The following is a 19,142-nucleotide window of genomic DNA, read 5'->3' as shown; positions in this document are numbered from 1 at the left end:
TGGGGGGGGAGAGAGGAGTGGGATGGGGGGGCGAGAGGAGTGGGATGTGGGGAGAGAGAGGAGTGGGATGGGGGGAGAGAGGAATGGGATGGGGTGGAGAGGAATGGGATGGGGTGGAGAGGAGTGGGATGGGGGGGAGAGGTGTGGGATGGGGGGGAGAGGAGTGGGATGAGGGGGAGAGAGGAGAGGGATGAGGGGAGAGAGAGGAGTGGGATGGGGGGTGAGAGGAGTGGGATGGAGGGGAAAGAGGAGTGGGATGGGGGAGCGAGAGGAGTGGGATGGGGGGAGAGAGGAATGGGATAGGGGGAGAGGAGAGAGGAATGGGACAGAGGGGAGAGGAGAGAGGAGTGGGATGGGGGGAGATGAGAGAGGAATGGGATGGGGGGATAGAGGAGTGGGATGGGGAGGAGAGGAGTGGGATGGGGGGAGAGAGGAGTGGGATGGGGGGGAGGAAGAGGAGTGGGATGGGGGGAGAGGAGAGGGATGGGGGGAGAGAGGAATGGGATAGGGGAGAGGAATGGGATAGGGGGGAGAGAAGTGGGATGGGGGGAGAGGAGAGAGGAATGGGATGGGGGGAGATGAGAGAGGAATGGGATGGGGGTATAGAGGAGTGGGATGGGGAGGAGAGGAGTGGGATGGGGGGGAGAGAGGAGTGGGATGGGGGGAGGAAGAGGAGTGGGATGGGGGGAGGAAGAGGAGTGGGATGGGGGGGAGGAAGAGGAGTGGGATGGGGGAGGGAGAGGAGTGGGAAGGGGGAGAGAGGAATGGGATGGGGGTGAGAGGAGTGGGATGGGGGAGAGGAGTGGGATGGGGAGAGGAGTGGGATGGGGGAAAGAGGAGTGGGGTGGGGGGAGAGAGGAGTGGGATGGGGGGAGAGAGGAGTGGGGTGGGGGAGGGAGAGGAGTGGGATGGGGGAGGGAGAGGAGTGGGATGGGGGAGGGAGAGGAGTGGGATGGGGGAGGGAGAGGAGTGGGATGGAGGGAGAGGAGTGGGATGGGGGGGAGAGGAGTGGGATGGGGGAGAGGAGTGGGATGAGGGGGGAGAGAGGAGAGGGATGAGGGGGAGAGGAGTGGGATGGGGGGGAAGAGGAGTGGGATGGGGGGAGAGGAGTGGGATGGGGGGAGGAGTGGGATGGGAGGGAGAGAGGAGTAGGATGGGGGGAGAGAGGAGTGGGATGGGGGGAGGGAGTGGAGTGGGATGGGGGAGGGAGAGGAGTGGGATGGGGGAGGGAGAGGAGTGGGATGGGGAGGAGAGGAGTGGGATGGAGGGAGAGGAGTGGGATGGGGGGGAGAGGAGTGGGATGGGGGAGAGGAGTGGGATGAGGGGGGAGAGAGGAGAGGGATGAGGGGGAGAGGAGTGGGATGGGGGGGAAGAGGAGTGGGATGGGGGGAGAGGAGTGGGATGGGGGGAGGAGTGGGATGGGAGGGAGAGAGGAGTAGGATGGGGGGAGAGAGGAGTGGGATGGGGGGGAGAGAGGAGTGGGATGGGGGAGGGAGAGGGTGGGATGGGGGAGGGATAGGAGTCGAATGGGGGAGAGGAGTAGTATGGGGGAGGGAGAGGAGTGGGATGGGGGAGAGGAGTGGAATGGGGGAGGAGTGGAATGGGGGAGAGGAGTGGGATGGGGGAGAGGAGTGGAATAGGGGGAGAGGAGTGGGATGGGGGAGAGGAGTGGGATGGGGGGGGCGAGAGGAGTGGGATGTGGGGAGAGAGAGGAGTGGGATGGGGGGAGAGAGGAATGGGATGGGGGGGGAGAGGTGTGGGATGGGGGGGAGAGGAGTGGGATGAGGGGGAGAGAGGAGAGGGATGAGGGGAGAGAGAGGAGTGGGATGGGGGGGTGAGAGGAGTGGGATGGAGGGGAAGAGGAGTGGGATGGAGGAGAGGTGTGGGATGGAGGGGAGTGAGGAGTGGGATGGGGGGAGTGAGGAGTGGGATGGGGGGAGAGTGGAGTGGGATGGGGGGGAGAGAGGAGTGGGATGGGGGGGGAGAGAGGAGTGTGATGGGGGGAGGGAGAGGAGTGGGATGGGGGAGGGAGAGGAGTGGGATGGAGGGAGAGGAGTGGGATGGGGGGGAGAGGAGTGGGATGGGGGGAGAGGAGTGGGATGAGGGGGAGAGAGGAGAGGGATGAGGGGGAGAGGAGTGGGATGGGGGGGAGAGGAGTGGGATGGGGGGGAGAGGAGTGGGATGGGGGGAGGAGTGGGATGGGAGGGAGAGAGGAGTAGGATGGGGGGAGAGAGGAGTGGGATGGGGGGGAAGAGGAGTGGGATGGGGGGATGGAGAGGGGTGGGATTGGGGGGAGGGATAGGAGTGATGGGGGAGAGGAGTAGTATGGGGGAGGGAGAGGAGTGGGATGGGGGGAGGAGTGGAATGGGGGAGGAGTGGATGGGGGAGAGGAGTGGAATAGGGGGAGAGGAGTGGGATGGAGGAGAGGAGTGGGATGGGGGGGGAGAGAGGAGTGGGATGTGGGGAGAGAGAGGAGTGGGATGGGGGGAGAGAGGATGGGATGGGGGGGAGAGGTGTGGGATGGGGGGGAGAGGAGTGGGATGAGGGGGAGAGAGGAGAGGGATGAGGGGAGAGAGAGGAGTGGGATGGGGGGTGAGAGGAGTGGGATGGAGGGGAAAGAGGAGTGGGATGGGGGGAGCGAGAGGAGTGGGATGGGGGGAGAGATGAATGGGATAGGGGAGAGGAGAGAGGAATGGGACAGAGGGGAGAGGAGAGAGGAGTGGGATGGGGGGTGTTGAGTTGAAGGTGTGGGTGGAGGAGGAGAAGGATGGGATGGGGGGAGATGAGAGAGGAATGGGATGGGGGGATAGAGGAGTGGGATGGGGAGGAGAGGAGTGGGATGGGGGGGAGAGAGGAGTGGGATGGGGGGAGGAAGAGGAGTGGGATGGGGGGAGAGGAGTGGGAAGGGGGGAGAGAGGAATGGGATGGGGGTGAGAGGAGTGGGATGGGGGGGAGTGGGATGGGGGAGAGAGGAGTAGGATGGGGGGAGAGAGGAGTAGGATGGGGGGAGAGAGGAGTGGGAAGGGGCGAGAGAGGAGTGAGATGGGGGGAGAGGAGTGGGGTGGGCGGAGAGAGGAGTGGGGTTGGGGGGAGAGAGGAGTAGGATGGGGGGAGAGAGGAGTGGGATGGGGGGGAGAGAGGAATGGGGTGGGGGGAGAGAGGAGTGGGATGGGGGGAGGGAGAGGGATGGGGGAGAGGGGTGGGATTGGTGGGAGGGAGAGGAGTGGGATGGAGGGGAGAGGTGTGGGATGGGGGAGAGGAGTGGGATGAGTTGGGAGAGAGGAGAGGAAAGAGGGGGGAGACAGGAGTGGGATGGGGGGGAGAGGAGTGGGGTGGGGGGAAGAGGAGTGGGATGGGGGGAGGAGGAGTGGGATGGGGGGAAGAGAAGTAGGATGGGGAGGAGAGGAGTGGGGTGGGGCGAGAGAGGAGTGGGATGGGGGGAGAGGAGTGGGGTGGGGGGGAGGAGTGGGATGGGGGGGAGGAGTGGGATGGCGGGGAGAGAGGGGTGGGATGGGGGTAGAGAGGAGTGGGATGGGGTGAGGGAGAGGAGTGGGATGGGGTGAGGGAGAGGAGTGGGATGGGGGGAGGGAGGATTGGGATGGGGGAGAGGAGTGGATTGGGGAGGAGAGGGTGGGATGGGGGAGAGGAATGGGATGGGGGAGGGAGAGGAGTGGGATGGGGGAGGGAGAGGAGTGGGATGGGGGAGAGGAGTGGAATGGGGGAGAGGAGTGGATGGGGGGAGAGGAGTGGGATGGGGGAGAGGAGTGGGTTGGGGAGGGAGAGGAGTGGGATGGGGGAGAGGAATGGGATGGGGGAGGGAGAGGAGTGGGATGGGGGAGGGAGAGGAGTGGGATGGGGGAGAGGAGTGGAATGGGGGGAGAGGAGCGGAATGGGGGGGATGAAGAGGGATGAGTGGGATGGGGGGGAGGAGGGATGAGTGGGATGGGGGGGAAGAGGGATGAGTGGGGTGGGGGTGCAGGAGGGATGAGTGGGATGGGGGGGGCAGGAGGGATGAGTGGGATGGGGGGATGAGTGGGATAGGGGGAATGAGTGGGATGGGGAGAGGAGGGATGAGTAGGACGGGGGGAGGAGGGATGAGTGGGATTGGGGGGAGGAGGGATGAGTGGGATGGGGGGGAAGAGGGATGTGGGGGGAGGAGGATAGAGTGGGATGGGGCGAGGAGAGAGGAGTGGGATGGGGGGGAGGAGAGAGGAGTGGGATGGGGGGAGGAGTGAGGAGAGGGATGGGGGGAGAGAGGAATGGGATAGGGGAGAGGAATGGGATAGGGGGGAGAGAAGTGGGATGGGGGGGAGAGGAGAGAGGAATGGATGGGGGGAGATGAGAGAGGAATGGGATGGGGGTATAGAGGAGTGGGATGGGGAGGAGAGGAGTGGGATGGGGGGGAGAGAGGAGTGGGATGGGGGGGGAAGAGGAGTGGGATGGGGGGGGGAGGAAGAGTAGTGGGATGGGGGGGAGGAAGAGGAGTTGGATGGGGGGGAGAGAGGAATGGGGTGGGGGGAGAGAGGAGTGGGATGGGGGGAGGGAGAGGGATGGGGGAGAGGGGTGGGATTGGTGGGAGGGAGAGGAGTGGGATGGAGGGGAGAGGTGTGGGATGGGGGAGAGGAGTGGGATGAGTTGGGAGAGAGGAGAGGAAAGAGGGGGGAGACAGGAGTGGGATGGGGGGAGAGAGGAGTGGGGTGGGGGGAAGAGGAGTGGGATGGGGGGAGGAGGAGTGGGATGGGGGAAAGAGAAGTAGGATGGGGAGGAGAGGAGTGGGGTGGGGCGAGAGAGGAGTGGGATGGGGGGAGAGGAGTGGGGTGGGGGGGAGGAGTGGGATGGGGGGGAGGAGTGGGATGGCGGGGAGAGAGGGGTGGGATGGGGGTAGAGAGGAGTGGGATGGGGTGAGGGAGAGGAGTGGGATGGGGTGAGGGAGAGGAGTGGGATGGGGGGAGGGAGGATTGGGATGGGGGAGAGGTGTGGGATTGGGGAGGGAGAGGAGTGGGATGGGGAGAGGATGGGATGGGGAGGGAGAGGAGTGGGATGGGGGAGGGAGAGGAGTGGGATGGGGGAGAGGAGTGGATGGGGGAGAGGAGTGGAATGGGGGGAGAGGAGTGGGATGGGGGAGAGGAGTGGGATTGGGGAGGGAGAGGAGTGGGATGGGGGAGAGGAATGGGATGGGGGAGGGAGAGGAGTGGGATGGGGGAGGGAGAGGAGTGGGATGGGGGAGAGGAGTGGAATGGGGGGAGAGGAGCGGAATGGGGGGGATGAAGAGGGATGAGTGGGATGGGGGGGAGGAGGGATGAGTGGGATGGGGGGGAAGAGGGATGAGTGGGGTGGGGGTGCAGGAGGGATGAGTGGGATGGGGGGGGCAGGAGGGATGAGTGGGATGGGGGATGAGTGGGATAGGGGGAATGAGTGGGATGGGGAGAGGAGGGATGAGTAGGACGGGGGGAGGAGGGATGAGTGGGATTGGGGGGAGGAGGGATGAGTGGGATGGGGGGGAAGAGGGATGTGGGGGGAGGAGGATAGAGTGGGATGGGGCGAGGAGAGAGGAGTGGGATGGGGGGAGGAGAGAGGAGTGGGATGGGGGGAGGAGTGAGGAGAGGGATGGGGGGAGAGAGGAATGGGATAGGGGAGAGGAATGGGATAGGGGGGAGAGAAGTGGGATGGGGGGAGAGGAGAGAGGAATGGGATGGGGGGAGATGAGAGAGGAATGGGATGGGGGTATAGAGGAGTGGGATGGGGAGGAGAGGAGTGGGATGGGGGGGAGAGAGGAGTGGGATGGGGGGGAAGAGGAGTGGGATGGGGGGGGGAGGAAGAGTAGTGGGATGGGGGGGAGGAAGAGGAGTTGGATGGGGGGAGGGAGAGGAGTGGAAGGGGGGAGAGATGAATGGGTTGGGGGTGAGAGGAGTGGGATGGGGAGAGGAGTGGGATGGGGCGAAAGAGGAGTGGGGTGGGGGGAGAGAGGAGTGGGATGGGGGGGAGAGAGGAGTGGGATGGGGGGAGGGAGAGGAGTGGGGTGGGGGAGGGAGAGGAGTGGGATGGGGAGGGAGAGGAGTGGGATGGGGAAGGGAGAGGAGTGGGATGGAGGGAGAGGAGTGGGATGGGGGGGAGAGGAGTGGGATGGGGGGAGAGGAGTGGGATGAGGCGGGAGAGAGGAGAGGGATGAGGGGGAGAGGAGTGGGATGGGGGAAAGAGGAGTGGGATGGGGGGGAGGAGTGGGATGGGGGGGAAGAGGAGTGGGATGGGGGAGAGGAGTGGGATGGCGGGAGGAGTGGGATGGGAGGGAGAGAGAAGTAGGATGGGGGGGAGAGAGGAGTGGGATGGGGGGAGAGAGGAGTGGGATGGGGGGAGGGAGAGGGGTGGGATTGGGGGGAGGCATAGGAGTGGTATGGGGGAGAGGAGTGGTATGGGGGAGGGAGAGGAGTGGGATGGGGGAGACGAGTGGATGGGGGGAGAGGAGTGGGATGGGGAGAGGAGTGGGATGGGGGGAGAGGAGTGGGAGGACGAGGAGGGAGCGGGTGAAGGGAGTTGGGGGACGAGGGAGCGGTGAAGGGAGGGTAACGGTGAAGGGGTGGGTTGGAGGGGGAGTGGGTGGGAGGGGCATGGGGGAAGGGAGTGGAGGGAGGGGGAAGGGAGTGGTTGGAGTAGGGGAGGGGTAAGGGAGTGGAGGGGTAAGGGAGTGGAGGGAGGGGCAGCTGGTGAAGGGAGGGAGTGGGTGAAGATTGGGTGAAGGGAGGGGGAAGCAGGTGAAGGGGGGAGCGGGTGAACAGGGGGAGGGGTCGTGTGAAGACGGGGAGGGGGCGGGTGAAGAGGGGGCGGGTGAAGAGGGAGGAGGAGCAGGTGAAGCAGGGGAGGGAGTGAAGGGGATTGAGGGAGCGGGTGAAGGGGAGGGGGTGGGGAAAGGGGAGTTTCCTGGACTGCTGTTAGCAACGTTACATGCTCGGGCCGCTACAATGGACCCTACAGAGATATATTGAAGGCCATGACCCTTCAGGGTCAACTCCTTTGGGCCCATGCTAATCACTTGGCTATGTTGGACCGGAAGCTGGGCACAGTCACCGGTACGCTGAAGACCCTGTACATCCAGTTCGGCTCCAGATTCTATTGCATCCTCGGCCCTTGGTGCCGAAGCCACACCTATAGCCATGATCTTGAAGAGACCCAAGATTCCTCCTCCAGTCTGCTTTGGAGGTCTCGCTTCGACCTGCAGAGGTTTCCTTATACAGTGCCATATCCAGTTTGACACACAACCTTCATCATTTTCTATTCCTCGCTCCCGGGTGGCATTTATCATGTCTCTCCTGGCCAATGAAGCTCTAGCCTGGGCCTCAGCACTTTATGAAAAGAACTTCTCCCCTCCTTGATGATTCGGTCGCCTTCATACAGGCCTTCAGGATGGTTTTCGATATTCCCGGTCGCGCGGCCTCCGCTGAGGCAACACACCTGCAAATCTAGCAGGGCCATCGCACTATGACTCAGTACGCAGTAAAATTTAGGACCCTGCTATGGAAACGGACTAGAATGATGCAGCTCTGAAGTTGGCATTTGGTCAAGGTATTGTGAGGATTCGCCACCCTGGCGGCCATGAACCGTCTCCTCACCTCTCTGGCCCTTCTACAGCAGAGACTCAAGATGCGCACTCCTCTGGTCCTGTGACGCGCGCGCGGATCCTGCGTAGTCTCTTCATACATCTGCGGATCCTGGTCCTGCCTCTCGCACTGTCATACGACGTGGACGCTCGTCCAGCCTCCCTGCTGACGCGCGAGTCAGGCCTCGCCCCTTGACCTACGTGAAGCGCGCGGGTTGGCGCACGACTGGCCCCGCCCCGTGGTCCCAGGAATTGACGTGGAAGAACGCGCGACCCAAGCTCCGCCCCCTGACCTCCGTGACGTGCGCACAACGGCACGCGAGCAGCTCTACCCTCAATCCTGATTAGGCTGCATCATAGGGCACACCTGTGTGCAGCAGCAGCCAATAGACTCTCACTTCCTGGTTCCGTCCTGGCTGGCTATTGGAGTCTCGTCCTATATATACTCGCAGCCTACAGCTTACCTTCGCTGAGCATAGTCATTGTGACGCCGTGCCTTGTCACATATGGTTCCTGAACCTTGCCTTGTTGCTGATTTACCTCTTGTTGCCTGAACCCTGCTAGTATCTTGGACTCCGCTTCTCTCCACTCCTGATCCAGCTTGTTTGACCATTCTCCTGGCTCCTGTCCTGACCTTGGCTAAGTACTCCGACGTTCCGACTCTCTCCTATCCTGAACCTGGCTACGTACCCCGACTATCCGATACTCTCCGCTCCTGAACCTGGCAAGTACCTTAACTATTCTACTATCTATAATCCTGACCTGGTACCCTCTCTATCCACCTTTAAGACCCACCTTAAGACACACTTGCTTAAAGAGGCATATGAATAGCACTGTGGATATTCTGAACACATGATACATAAAGCTTGGCCCCTGCAGACGCACTTACCAGAACTCCCTCCTACTGTCTCTGTACGTTCTCCCTACCTACCAATTAGACTGTAAGCTCCTCGGGGCAGGGACTCCTCTTCCTTAATGTTACTTTTATGTCTGAAGCACTTATTCCCATGACCTGTTATTTATTTGATTACCCCGTGTATTACTGCTGTGAAGCGCTATGTACATTAATGGTGCTATATACATAAAGACATACAATACAATACAATCTATAATCCTGACCTGGCTTGAATGACTACTCTACACTCTAGGCGCGCCCGCGTGGCTGTGGGTCAGCGCATCTCAATTCCCTGCCTCAGCACCGCGGTCGCGCTTCGTTTGTGGTGAGCTACGCGTTACAGGTATAGGGGAGAAGCTAAAGGATGAGTTGACCTTCAGGGATATCCCTCCTGATCTAGAAGTCCTGATCTCGCCCTGCTTTTCCCTGGATCTCCGTATGAAAGAGAGGGAGCTGGAGTGCTATCGCAAGACGTGGCCTAACCGGTTGGCACCGTGCTTCCAGACGTCTGTGAGTGAGCCTGTGGTAAACATTGAGGAGCCCATGCAGTTGGGGATTATGAGACTTACAGAAGAGAAGCATTGCTGGCACATTTCTGGGTTGTGCCTCTACTGTGGCCAGTAAAATTACCTGGCATGGATTTGCCCAAATAAGGTGGAAAAACATCTGAGGATACCTACAAAATATAGAAGGAATTCCTCTGGGCGTATCCACCATCACTTCTTCACCATCCTGTTGTCTAATTAGTTTTCGTCTATGTAGGGAGGGCCACTCCATGTTGACTCAAGCCTTTGTGAATTCGGGAGCAGACGGCATGTTTATTGACCAGGCTTTTGCTGTCTAAGGTGGGATTCTGCTCCAGAAGAAGCTGATGCCCCTTGCTATTGCAACTATTGATGGAAGACAATTGGGATTCGGAATCATTTCTCAGGAGAAGACTCAAGTCCACGACTCACGCCACAGTCTGTGTCCTGCACCATGAACTTCTTTAGATATTGATGTCGTTCTGAAGCTCTCCTAGTTACAGAGCCACAATCCACAGATTGACTGGATTTTGAGGCAGGTCATACCCTGGGGGTCCTCTGGTCATTCAGAGTGTCTCTTTTTTTTTATCCAGCAGGACTCCTCTTTCACGTGATTGTAACAGCAGATAGAGCAGGTAGTGTCGGCCAGGTAGTAGTTAATCCCTGTCTGGAGGAAGGCACGTCTGAGGATACCTAGAGAATATAGGAGGAATTCCTCTGGGCGTATCCACCATCACTTCTTCACCATCCTGTTGTCTAATTCTTTTTTGTCTACGAATGATACCGGATCCCTTTGGTCTTCCATCAATTTGCCGGTATTGTAAAGCCGGGAGGGCACCTTTTCTCATTCTGTAAAGGGGCATGCGCCAACCTGGCACCTCTGCCCCTTTGCATACTGAGCCCACTCGCTCTCCAGGCTCCACAGTCTGGGCTCGGGCAAATGGTGGCCGGATAGCCCTGTGTTAGCCCAGAATGTGGGTACTCAAGCAGAACTGCAGTACCCCTCCCGGTCTAACACCTTGGCATCCCTGAGGCTTTCAAGTCTGGACTCCGCACAGACCCAGAGGCACCAAGCTCGGTAGCCATCTGGTCCCTCGGAATCCATGACTTGGAAATCGCACAGTTCATTGGCAGGTTATCAGTACATATACCTATTAAACATAACTCTTTAATAAAATATACCGTGTCCTGTCTTCTATGTGATAAAAGATGTAAGTCCCTATTCTGGTGTCAGGGATGGGGTGAGGGGATATACTGCCTACACTCACTAGCCTCATTCTTGGCACACACTAGAAATAACTTTTAAAACTTTGTTCACACAAGAAATCACTCTCAGCTTCATCATATAGCTGGAGCACCCCCCTGAACCCCTATACCAGTTTCAGGGTACCTGGGCATGTATCTGGGTACCCCTCCTTATCCTAGGGACCCCCTATATGGTTGCAAGTATACATTAACTCCTTCATGCCCGTTTACCTGGTCTGGATGAGGCTGCAGCAGGGATCCTAACAGTGAGTCGCAAGAACGTTTTCAGAGTCCGTGTTTGCCCGGAGTACTGTGCTTGGCTGCATCCGAGAATCTCACTCGTTTCCCGGATCCTATTCCTGGGGTATCCCAGAACTCCGGAACCCCGATACTTAGACACGTTCAGGAAAGACTTTCTCTGGCAAACCCACCCTGAAACTTACAGACTAGAAATCTCCCGGTCCCAGCATCCCAGGAAAGGCAAAACACACAGAAATCTTTAATGTCGCATAATTTGCATGGTAATGCATTTAGGACTTCTGGGTCCAAGAGCTGACACTCTAGGACCTCAACACACAGATCAGGGGTAACCAAGTGGGCTGAACCTTTATTAGTGAACCTGATTAACCCCTTCACCGTTACAAAGAGCCTCTCTGCTTCTCCATCTCTTGCTCTAGTTTCTGGACCTCATCGTGCTCCCTCTCATACAGAGTCACCTGGCTTCTAAGCTCCGCCTCCAGCAATGCTCTTGTGGCGCTTATCGTGACCTTCAGCTGCTCCACGGAGAGGCATTCTGTTTCCAGCATTCTGCATTCTGCATTCTGTTTCCAGCATTCTGTCTGCATTCTGTTTCCAGCATAGAAAACCTCTCAAAAAGAGAAAAAGCGCCGCACAGCACAAAAAAGGAAGGTGAAGGCTGATGTGAGAAAATAAAAGGAGCTTTATTTGCACAAGGTGCAAGCGAAACCTCTTGACGCGTTTCGGCCTGGCAGGCCTTTGTCAAAAGAGTTATTCTGAGCGCCTGGAGGGTTAGTCAATTGATTTACCCATTTGTATTCTGTTTCCAGCATTCTGCATTCTGCATTCTGTTTCCAGCATTCTGTCTGCATTCTGCAGTGCTGCCTGCACTTCTAAATTTTCCTGGTCACTGACTCCAAGGTTATGGGGTCCTGCGCTCTGGACGCTGGTCACTTTTGCAGCTATCTGCAGGTATGGCTCTCTTCCTGGGGTCACATATGAGTCATCATCATCATCGTATGGCCTGAAGGGACACTGTTTTGTATGATTACATACATTGCAAAACAGACATTTGACGGCGGCCATTTTAAAAACCCATCTTTTCCCCCTCTTTCACATCCGACAGGACAGACTTTATACAACACACGTGAGTTGTACTTGCTTAACAATGTTTGAACTTTCTTGGTTTTTCTTAGGGCAACATCTTTGCAAAAATCCATTTTCACTTTCTTTCACACACAGCAGGGCAAACTTGACACTCAGCACTTTAGACAGTACAGCGATCCTTTCCTACCCGACAGGGCAAATTTGCACTCAGCACTTTAGACAGTACAGCGATCCTTTCCTACCCGACAGGGCAAATTTGCACTCAGCACTTGCTAGCTGCAATTTTTTATTTTTTTGTTTTTTTTTGCCTGGGTTCATGACCTTAACACATCATCTACTGACCCCCAGAGGCGTAGCATCCCACTTCTAAAACTACCTGTGGCAGGACGGCCTCGCGGCAGGGTCTGTGAGACGATACAACACGGTGTGAAGTTTAACTAGGGTGGTTTTATTATCCACCCGGCAAGTAAACATCACGAGTACTGTCTCTTTAAGTAAAAATAAAATATAAAATAAATTCTTATTCCCGTTAGGGAAACTAACTCAACTTTACTGTGACCCTGTCTAACAGGGCCGCCAGCCAATCCTGTTCTCTGCCTAAAACATATCTCGTGGAAATATAGTCTTTTAAATATTGCAGAGTCTTATTTATGGCTTATCTGTTTAGAGGGGATTCCTTTCCCAGGGTCTCCGTGTCGCTCCTTCAGTCCTTTAGGAACGCTGATTACAGGGAGCAGGCTATCCAGTCCATGGTGATCTTTTATCCTGGGTTGGGGTCCCAGCAGTCGAGCTTCTTGCAGGGCTGGGGAACCACTGCAGCCAGGTTCCTTCCTAGCTGGGGAGAAGCCTCTCTCCCCTACTGGGAAAAAGCTAACTCTCTTTGTACAGGCTACTTCCTGCCTTTTAAACCTTCACTTAGGAGTGCTGTCTTAATTGGTGCCAGGTTCAGTAAGCTCACAGAGAGAAACTTAACCTCCTGCATACTGGCACCTATCCACTCTGCTAGCTCTTTAGCCCATAAGGACAGTGACTCTGTCACAGTGTGTGTGTGTGGTGGGGGGAGAGAGAGAGTGTGTGTGAGAGAGAGAAAGGGAGTGTGTGAGTGAGAGAAGAGGAGTGTGTGAGTGGGTCGTGGGTGAGTGTGTGTGTCTGTGGGGAGGAAGAGAGTGTGTGAGATTGGGGTAGGGTGTGTGTGTGTGTGTGTGTGTGTGTGTGTGTGTGTGTGTGTGTGTGTGTGTGTGTGTGTGTGTGTGTGTGTGTGTGTGTGTTGAAAACCACTGCTATAGACTAAAAATATAGAAACCATGTACAATTGTATTGTTTCAAACTTTTATTGATGCATTGTACAATAAACTATGTAAGACACCAATAATCGTGTTGTACTGTATTCATAAATACTATACACATCATTTTGGTTCACACACAAACACATACTGTAGATCCAGTACTGTTCTCACAACTGCTTTTCTTCGTGTAACATTCCAGTTACATTCGTGTTATAACATTAACTATGGGGCTATAATTCTGAAGAACAGGGAAAACCGTATAATGCACCACGTGTTCATTCAACTACTACGGACAGCAAACCGTACATTAACAAACGCACTTGTGAGTAAACTTTAAAAAGTTTGACTGTTCCATTGCATCTCTGCTTCTTTTTAACGATTTCAATCAAGTGTTTTAAACAGTAAAACTGAAATGGAAGCTAGGTTTTCTGTTTCAAGAAATTTAAGTCCAGGTTACACACCTGCGAGCGCCTCTGTGATCTTAGGTGGCGGCTCTGGTTCCTCGTCCTCATCGTCTTCGGTTGCATCCACATCTTGATTTTCGCTAGTAACGTTTTGGATTATTTCTGAGTCAGTCATATGCTCATAGGTAGGACAGCTGCTGTCCCCATCTACCCACAATTCTATCGTGGCCCCACTTTCTCCACCAAGGAATGGTCCCAGTACTCTTTCTGCATTGGCCATGTCATTTTCTAAGAATAGATTGGCGGCGGCGGCGGCTTCTTCCCGTGTAAAGCCCTCAAAGTCATTCTCTTCATCACGGTCACTGGCTACCTGGAAGTTAGCCGGTACCAGACTTGCACCAGTTACGTTTCTCCAACATTTAGAAATGCACATTTTTGTGATTGCTTTCCATGCTTCACCACCAATGTAAAAAAACAAACTTATTTTAAGGTTTAGCTTGTAGTAATGCAGTAGCAGAATCCTCGCCCGTGATTATTCGCTGTATCGGCGTCCTTCGGAAGTTCATCTTGAACGTTGCTATAATGCCTTGATCCAGCGGCTGTATTTTTGATGTGGTGTTTTTGGGCAAGTAGCTGACTCGTATGTTGCCATCTCTGCTAATTAGGCTATCGTCAGACGGATGGGCAGGGCAGTTATCTAGCAACAACAGAGCTTTGGTCTCCGACCTTTGTGGCCGTAAGTGTTTAAGTACTTCGGGTACAAACTGCTGAAGAAACCAGTTTTCGAAAATGCTGAAAGTCATCCGTGCGTTGTTACTAAAGGTCGTAGGGAAAAGGCATAGAGGCCACATTCACATGGTGGAGGCACCATGGCGATTTAAACTCGCCTATACAAAGTGGTTGTTAAGTGGTTATATATAGACTCCTCCTATCTGAGGAAGCGTCGAGTCAGACGTCATAGGAGGCGACATCTCAGCTTCGTGGAATACGGCCAGTATACGGGTGTTAAACTATCCTACGCCCCACTTTTGCTCACGGCAATTTTGTGATCTGAATACCGTCTACTAAATTCTATATCAATAGCTTTTGGCTTCTGCTTCGGTCCGCCGTGACCCCTTAAGTGGATGTTGCAATGTCACCCCGTTGGTTTATTGAATACTCGGGTCCGCCGAGACCACGTGTGTTTTGTTGATGCATTTATATTATCCCACATGTGAACTCCAAGTGGTTTTACTGTCAGACATAAACACACGTATTTGATTATGCCATTCTAAATAGCATTATCGTTTGCTTTTGCCATCTGGCATATACGGCTATAACCCTAGAGTAAACAATATATTTCTGTCTCCCCATGCTAATTATGGTTATATATATACACCCTGTAACAGGGATATATTGCATATACTACCATAGCGTCAATACATTGCGACCACGCAGCTATTTGTGAGCATATAATCACTAAAACTGGCTACCATTAAATTTCCATGGACCCGTGGCGGTTTCTGCTGAACAGACCGTCCTTGGGGTGGACTAAATCAAGTAATAAACTAGTTGCTTATTTCGCAACAGCTACTCGGTGCGAGACCGCAGCACTATGGAAGCAACCCGAAATTCCCCTAATTCCCAAGATTCGGAACAGAATTTGGTTTGTATGCCAGATGGAGAAATTAACAAGTCTAGTTAATGACACTGGCGAAATTTATCTAAAAACCTGGACACCTTGGTTGGACCAGAGGGACATCCCGGGAGTAGGAAGAGATACTATCCTGCTTTGATAGTAATAAATGCGTTTTCCCTTGAATAACGCTGAATGTAGGAATCACGCAGAACACATAGTGCCAAGAACACCCTCGGCAGGCTCGTGAAGTGGGTATCTAAGACTTCGGGTGGATAGGTTCCCCTGGAGGGGATAAGGATATAACAACCTTTAGGAGTTGAAACTCCACGATTCTATTAGTCCTAGTGGGATTGACTCCCGCACCACACCACCCTCCCCCCCCCTTCCCTGTCCCGTCTCTCCCCTACATCCCCCCCCCTTTTATTTTATTTTTATTTTTCTGTTAGCTGTATCCCAATACCTGTTTGTGAGAAATGTTAGTTTGTAACACAATTTCTTTGTACAATGTATGGGTGAAGATTTTGTTGTACATGTTCTTTGCTGAAAAACTCAATAAAATCAAAGTTATAAAAAAAACTGGCTACCATTGGAAACAAAGTTACTTGTATGTGGAATGAGTCATTTATATACCAGTTGGATATTATGTGATACAACTTAGGCCACGTGTATAGTGCCGTCGATGGCGACACGACGGGTGAAAAAGTTATATTTCGCCGGGCGGCGGCGGCGCGGGTTTCCGGCCATTTGATTGGTTCAGGGGCCGTCACGAGGCGACAGCCCTTGAAAAATCTAATTTTGCCGGCTACCAGTTTTCGCTTCGTCGCTCCGTCGCATATACTGCTGCGGCCAGCTTCAGTCTCACACTTACCCGTCTTGTCCCGCGGCTGCTTTCGGGCTGGCGCCGAACTTGGCCGCGCGCCAGCCGCATCTTCCCCCTCGTTCCCCTCCCCTCGCGACCTCTGCTCTGCCTCTCCGGGTCCCCCTCCCCTTCCCACATCCCCCCTTACCCCGCTACCACCTTCGGGGAACCCTGGGCACGCGTGACCGCGCATCAGTGACGCGCGGCACGCGGCGGCAAAAAAAAAAACCCGCGTCTGCCCGCACATTGCGGTGGCGGCCGCTGAAGACTCAGCTCGGCCGCCACTGTACTGTACTTACTATAAGCGCCCGCGGCAGCAATGCATTTGTTTTCGGGCGACGTCGCGTCGCCGGCACTATAAGCGCGGTGTGAAGGAAAAAAGGCAATGTTATGACCAATATGCTTTGTTACAACAATTGTATCATTCCCTAGCAACAAAGGGAGAACAGAGAGAGTACATACACAGAGATATACACACATTGCAACATAGGGCAATTCACCCATAGTAAACTGTGCCTAAATATATATATTTTACTTACATGTACTACTGACAACTATACTGAGATGTCGGAGTGGACGTAAATAAGCACAGACACACATTATTGCGACTACTAGTCTGTACGCTATAAATACAGAGTCTCAAGTCCACTCCACCCCTATAAAAGGATTTTAAACAATTCCCACTGTAAACAATTCACTGAGTCACAAATTATTATTTTTTGATGTAATTAAACTTTATTTTTGTTTTTAACCGAGTCTACTGATCCCCAGGCCAACATTAGGCTTTATTAGCACATTTGTCTCGCTAGGACAATTCTGTTCTAAATCTGAAAATAAATACTTAGTATTTAGAGTGCAATTAGGAGGAATCGTTTGTATTTTCTTCGATATTTCTGTGCCGTGCAAAGTGGCTTCAGTTTGTGATTTCCCGTTTGGTTAGCACATAAAAGTATGGTCACTCCGTCTCATTTGTTTAAAGCCTTGTTTTCTCTGACCGTCACTTTTACAAGCCAGAGTGATATTAGGTAACATTTTGTAACACTGTCCGGTCTCATCGCAGTTATACGCCTATTCTGCAGTATTGCCACCATCTTCAATTATCTTCTGAAGCTGGGCAGGGTGCTAGCACGCAGCTTCATCGTCAGCTGGACGTATCTCTCCGGATCTAGCGCTTTTGCTTATTCCATGTCGCTTTCTAAAGCGATTTAGCCACCCAGAACTAGCCGTGAATGGAATTGACTCTTTTCCGTAAAGTTGGTTGTAAACCTTTTTGGCTTGCGTTTGCAGAAGGGGTCCAGACAGAGGCGCGCCTTCGGATCTCTCTTTGACAAACCACTGAAACACAGCTTTATCCAACGGGTTGTATCTAGGTTTCCGCAAACGATTCCGTTTCAGTCCGTTGTCCGTTTCCATGGACTTAGCTGCATCACGAAGTTTGTGCTCCTCCTTTTTCCATCCACGAACCGTAGACTCGTTCACTCCTAGGTCTCTAGCCACTTGGGTTTGCTGGACTCCAGATCTGATCCTATCGAGCGCAGCTATTTTTTCTTTTAAAGTAAACCTCTTCCGTTTGTTTGTAGTTTCCGCCATTTCTACCTTGCAGGGGTCTTCCGTAAGCCTTTTCCTGGTGTTAAAAACCTGAGGCTGGGGTGGAGGGGAGGGGGGAGATTAACAACGGAACTGGAAGGGTTAAATACCTGAGGATAAGTGGGGGGGGGTTAAAAAGGGAACTGGAGGGGTTACATTCCTGGCTCTCTGACAGCACACTGGGTGCTAGAATCAGACTGACAGAGATCCCCCTGAGCAGAGAGAGTGTCAGAGCTTTTTTGTCCCACTTTCTGGCATTGTTGTTTTATATTTTAGGTTTGTGTTATGCCGTTGTGTTGCCCTGTGTGTTCTGCTCTTAAATTTACAAATTCATTGCGTCGGAGCGATGCGTCGCCATGGTAACCGGCATTAAATGACGACGCTGGGTCCCGTGATGTCGCGTTGCCATGGCGACGTGACGTCACATGGTCCCGCTATGTCATTTGACACCGGAGCCGAGGAGGAGGGGGGTGGGGGCGCAGGCAGCAAGCTCCCTGCCACATGACAAGCGCTGGTCTACAGGAGAGGATAGAAAACGGCCTGGTAGGAGGTGATCTGCTGCTGGTTATTGGGAGCCACGCTCACATCGCGTTATATGCGGATTCGCGTTGTAACGGATCACGCTATAATGGGGTTGAGCTGTATTAGGGGAAGGGGAAGTGTGTGTGTGTGTGTGTATGTATATTAGAGGAGGGGGTAAGCATATGTATTTAAGTAAATCTGTGTGTATATATTAGGGGAGGGGGTAAGTGTATGTATACAAGTGTGTGTATATGTATATGTATATATATCTCCCCCTCTTCCCCTATCTATATCTATATCTATCATACACATTACTTAAGTTATGGTGGGTGAAAAAGGCGACAAAAAACCTCCACCATTAGCATATAGCCAATAAAGAATATCACTTGTGAGCACAGTCACATGTCTTAGATAGGTCTGCAATCCTGCCTTTCACCATTATCCCCAGCATCCAGTGCTCCCACTGCAGCAAAGGATTCTGGGAAATGACATGCAAATGGACACGTGTCACCTTTTGCCCGAAATCCATTTTTACATGGAACCCTTATATCTGCATCTAATCCCATGCAGTGCTCAAAAGCTATATATATTTATATATATATAAAAACAAAAGGAACGATTCTTGCGCTCCTACCAATTAGGCTAAAATAAAATCATTTATCTCTGAAACGTCATAGGGGTAGGTTTATTGGCTCATGTGCTTTACATAGCAGGCTTATAAATGCTTTGGCCAAAGGGTTTAACCAAATACCCTTTTTCATGAGAATATTATTTTATCTTAGCCTAATTGGTAGGAATTATTCTTTTTGTTTGTCTATATGTAAGGCCTATCTTTTAACCGGCAGCAAATTTCTATAGGGAGGAGCGCGGTATTATGTACAATATATATATATATAGGGAGGGGGTAAGTGTATGTATACAGGGAGAAAGGGAGATATCTGATCACTTCCTACCTGCATTCCTGTGGGTGTGCATGCGCTGATTGGCTGCAACGGGCCATGTGACGCTATCTCCGCTGCAGGGGCTTCTGGGAGTTGTAGTCCTGCTGCGGGATGTGCAGGGGAAATAAATGACTCGGTCTGAGCTGCAGGAGAAAAAAAAGTTTCTCATGTTAAAGCTTTTACCTTTTTTACATCAGCCAAAACGTCTCCTGACCCTGCGTTCCACCGCCTGCCCTGTGACACGCAAGCCCTGCGTTCCACCGCCTGTCCTGTGACACGCAAGCCCTGCGTTCCACCTCCTGCCCCGTGACGCACAAGCCCTGCGT

At 53.7% G+C, this 19,142-nt stretch overlaps 1 protein-coding gene across 3 annotated transcripts in view; it reads right to left on the bottom strand.

Annotated features, from left to right (window-relative positions):
* Window positions 1-16,475: 16,475 nt before the first annotated feature.
* The window catches only part of LOC142483066 (uncharacterized), a 35,688-nt gene continuing 33,021 nt past the window's right edge, over window positions 16,476-19,142 (bottom strand). For all 3 annotated transcript variants that reach the window (XM_075583151.1, XM_075583150.1, XM_075583153.1), the window contains 2 exons: window positions 18,829-18,959; window positions 16,476-17,410 (listed from right to left, as the gene is read on the bottom strand). In XM_075583151.1, coding sequence (XP_075439266.1) covers window positions 16,889-17,410; window positions 18,829-18,959 — 653 coding nt within the window. In that variant the 3' untranslated portion in view covers window positions 16,476-16,888. The remainder of the gene's footprint in view (window positions 17,411-18,828; window positions 18,960-19,142) is intronic.

Source organism: Ascaphus truei, unplaced genomic scaffold (assembly GCF_040206685.1).
Source record: "Ascaphus truei isolate aAscTru1 unplaced genomic scaffold, aAscTru1.hap1 HAP1_SCAFFOLD_293, whole genome shotgun sequence".
NCBI lineage: Eukaryota > Metazoa > Chordata > Amphibia > Anura > Ascaphidae > Ascaphus > Ascaphus truei.
The sequence above is the reverse complement of the archived record's forward strand: the minus strand, read 5'-3'. Positions and strand labels throughout refer to the sequence as shown.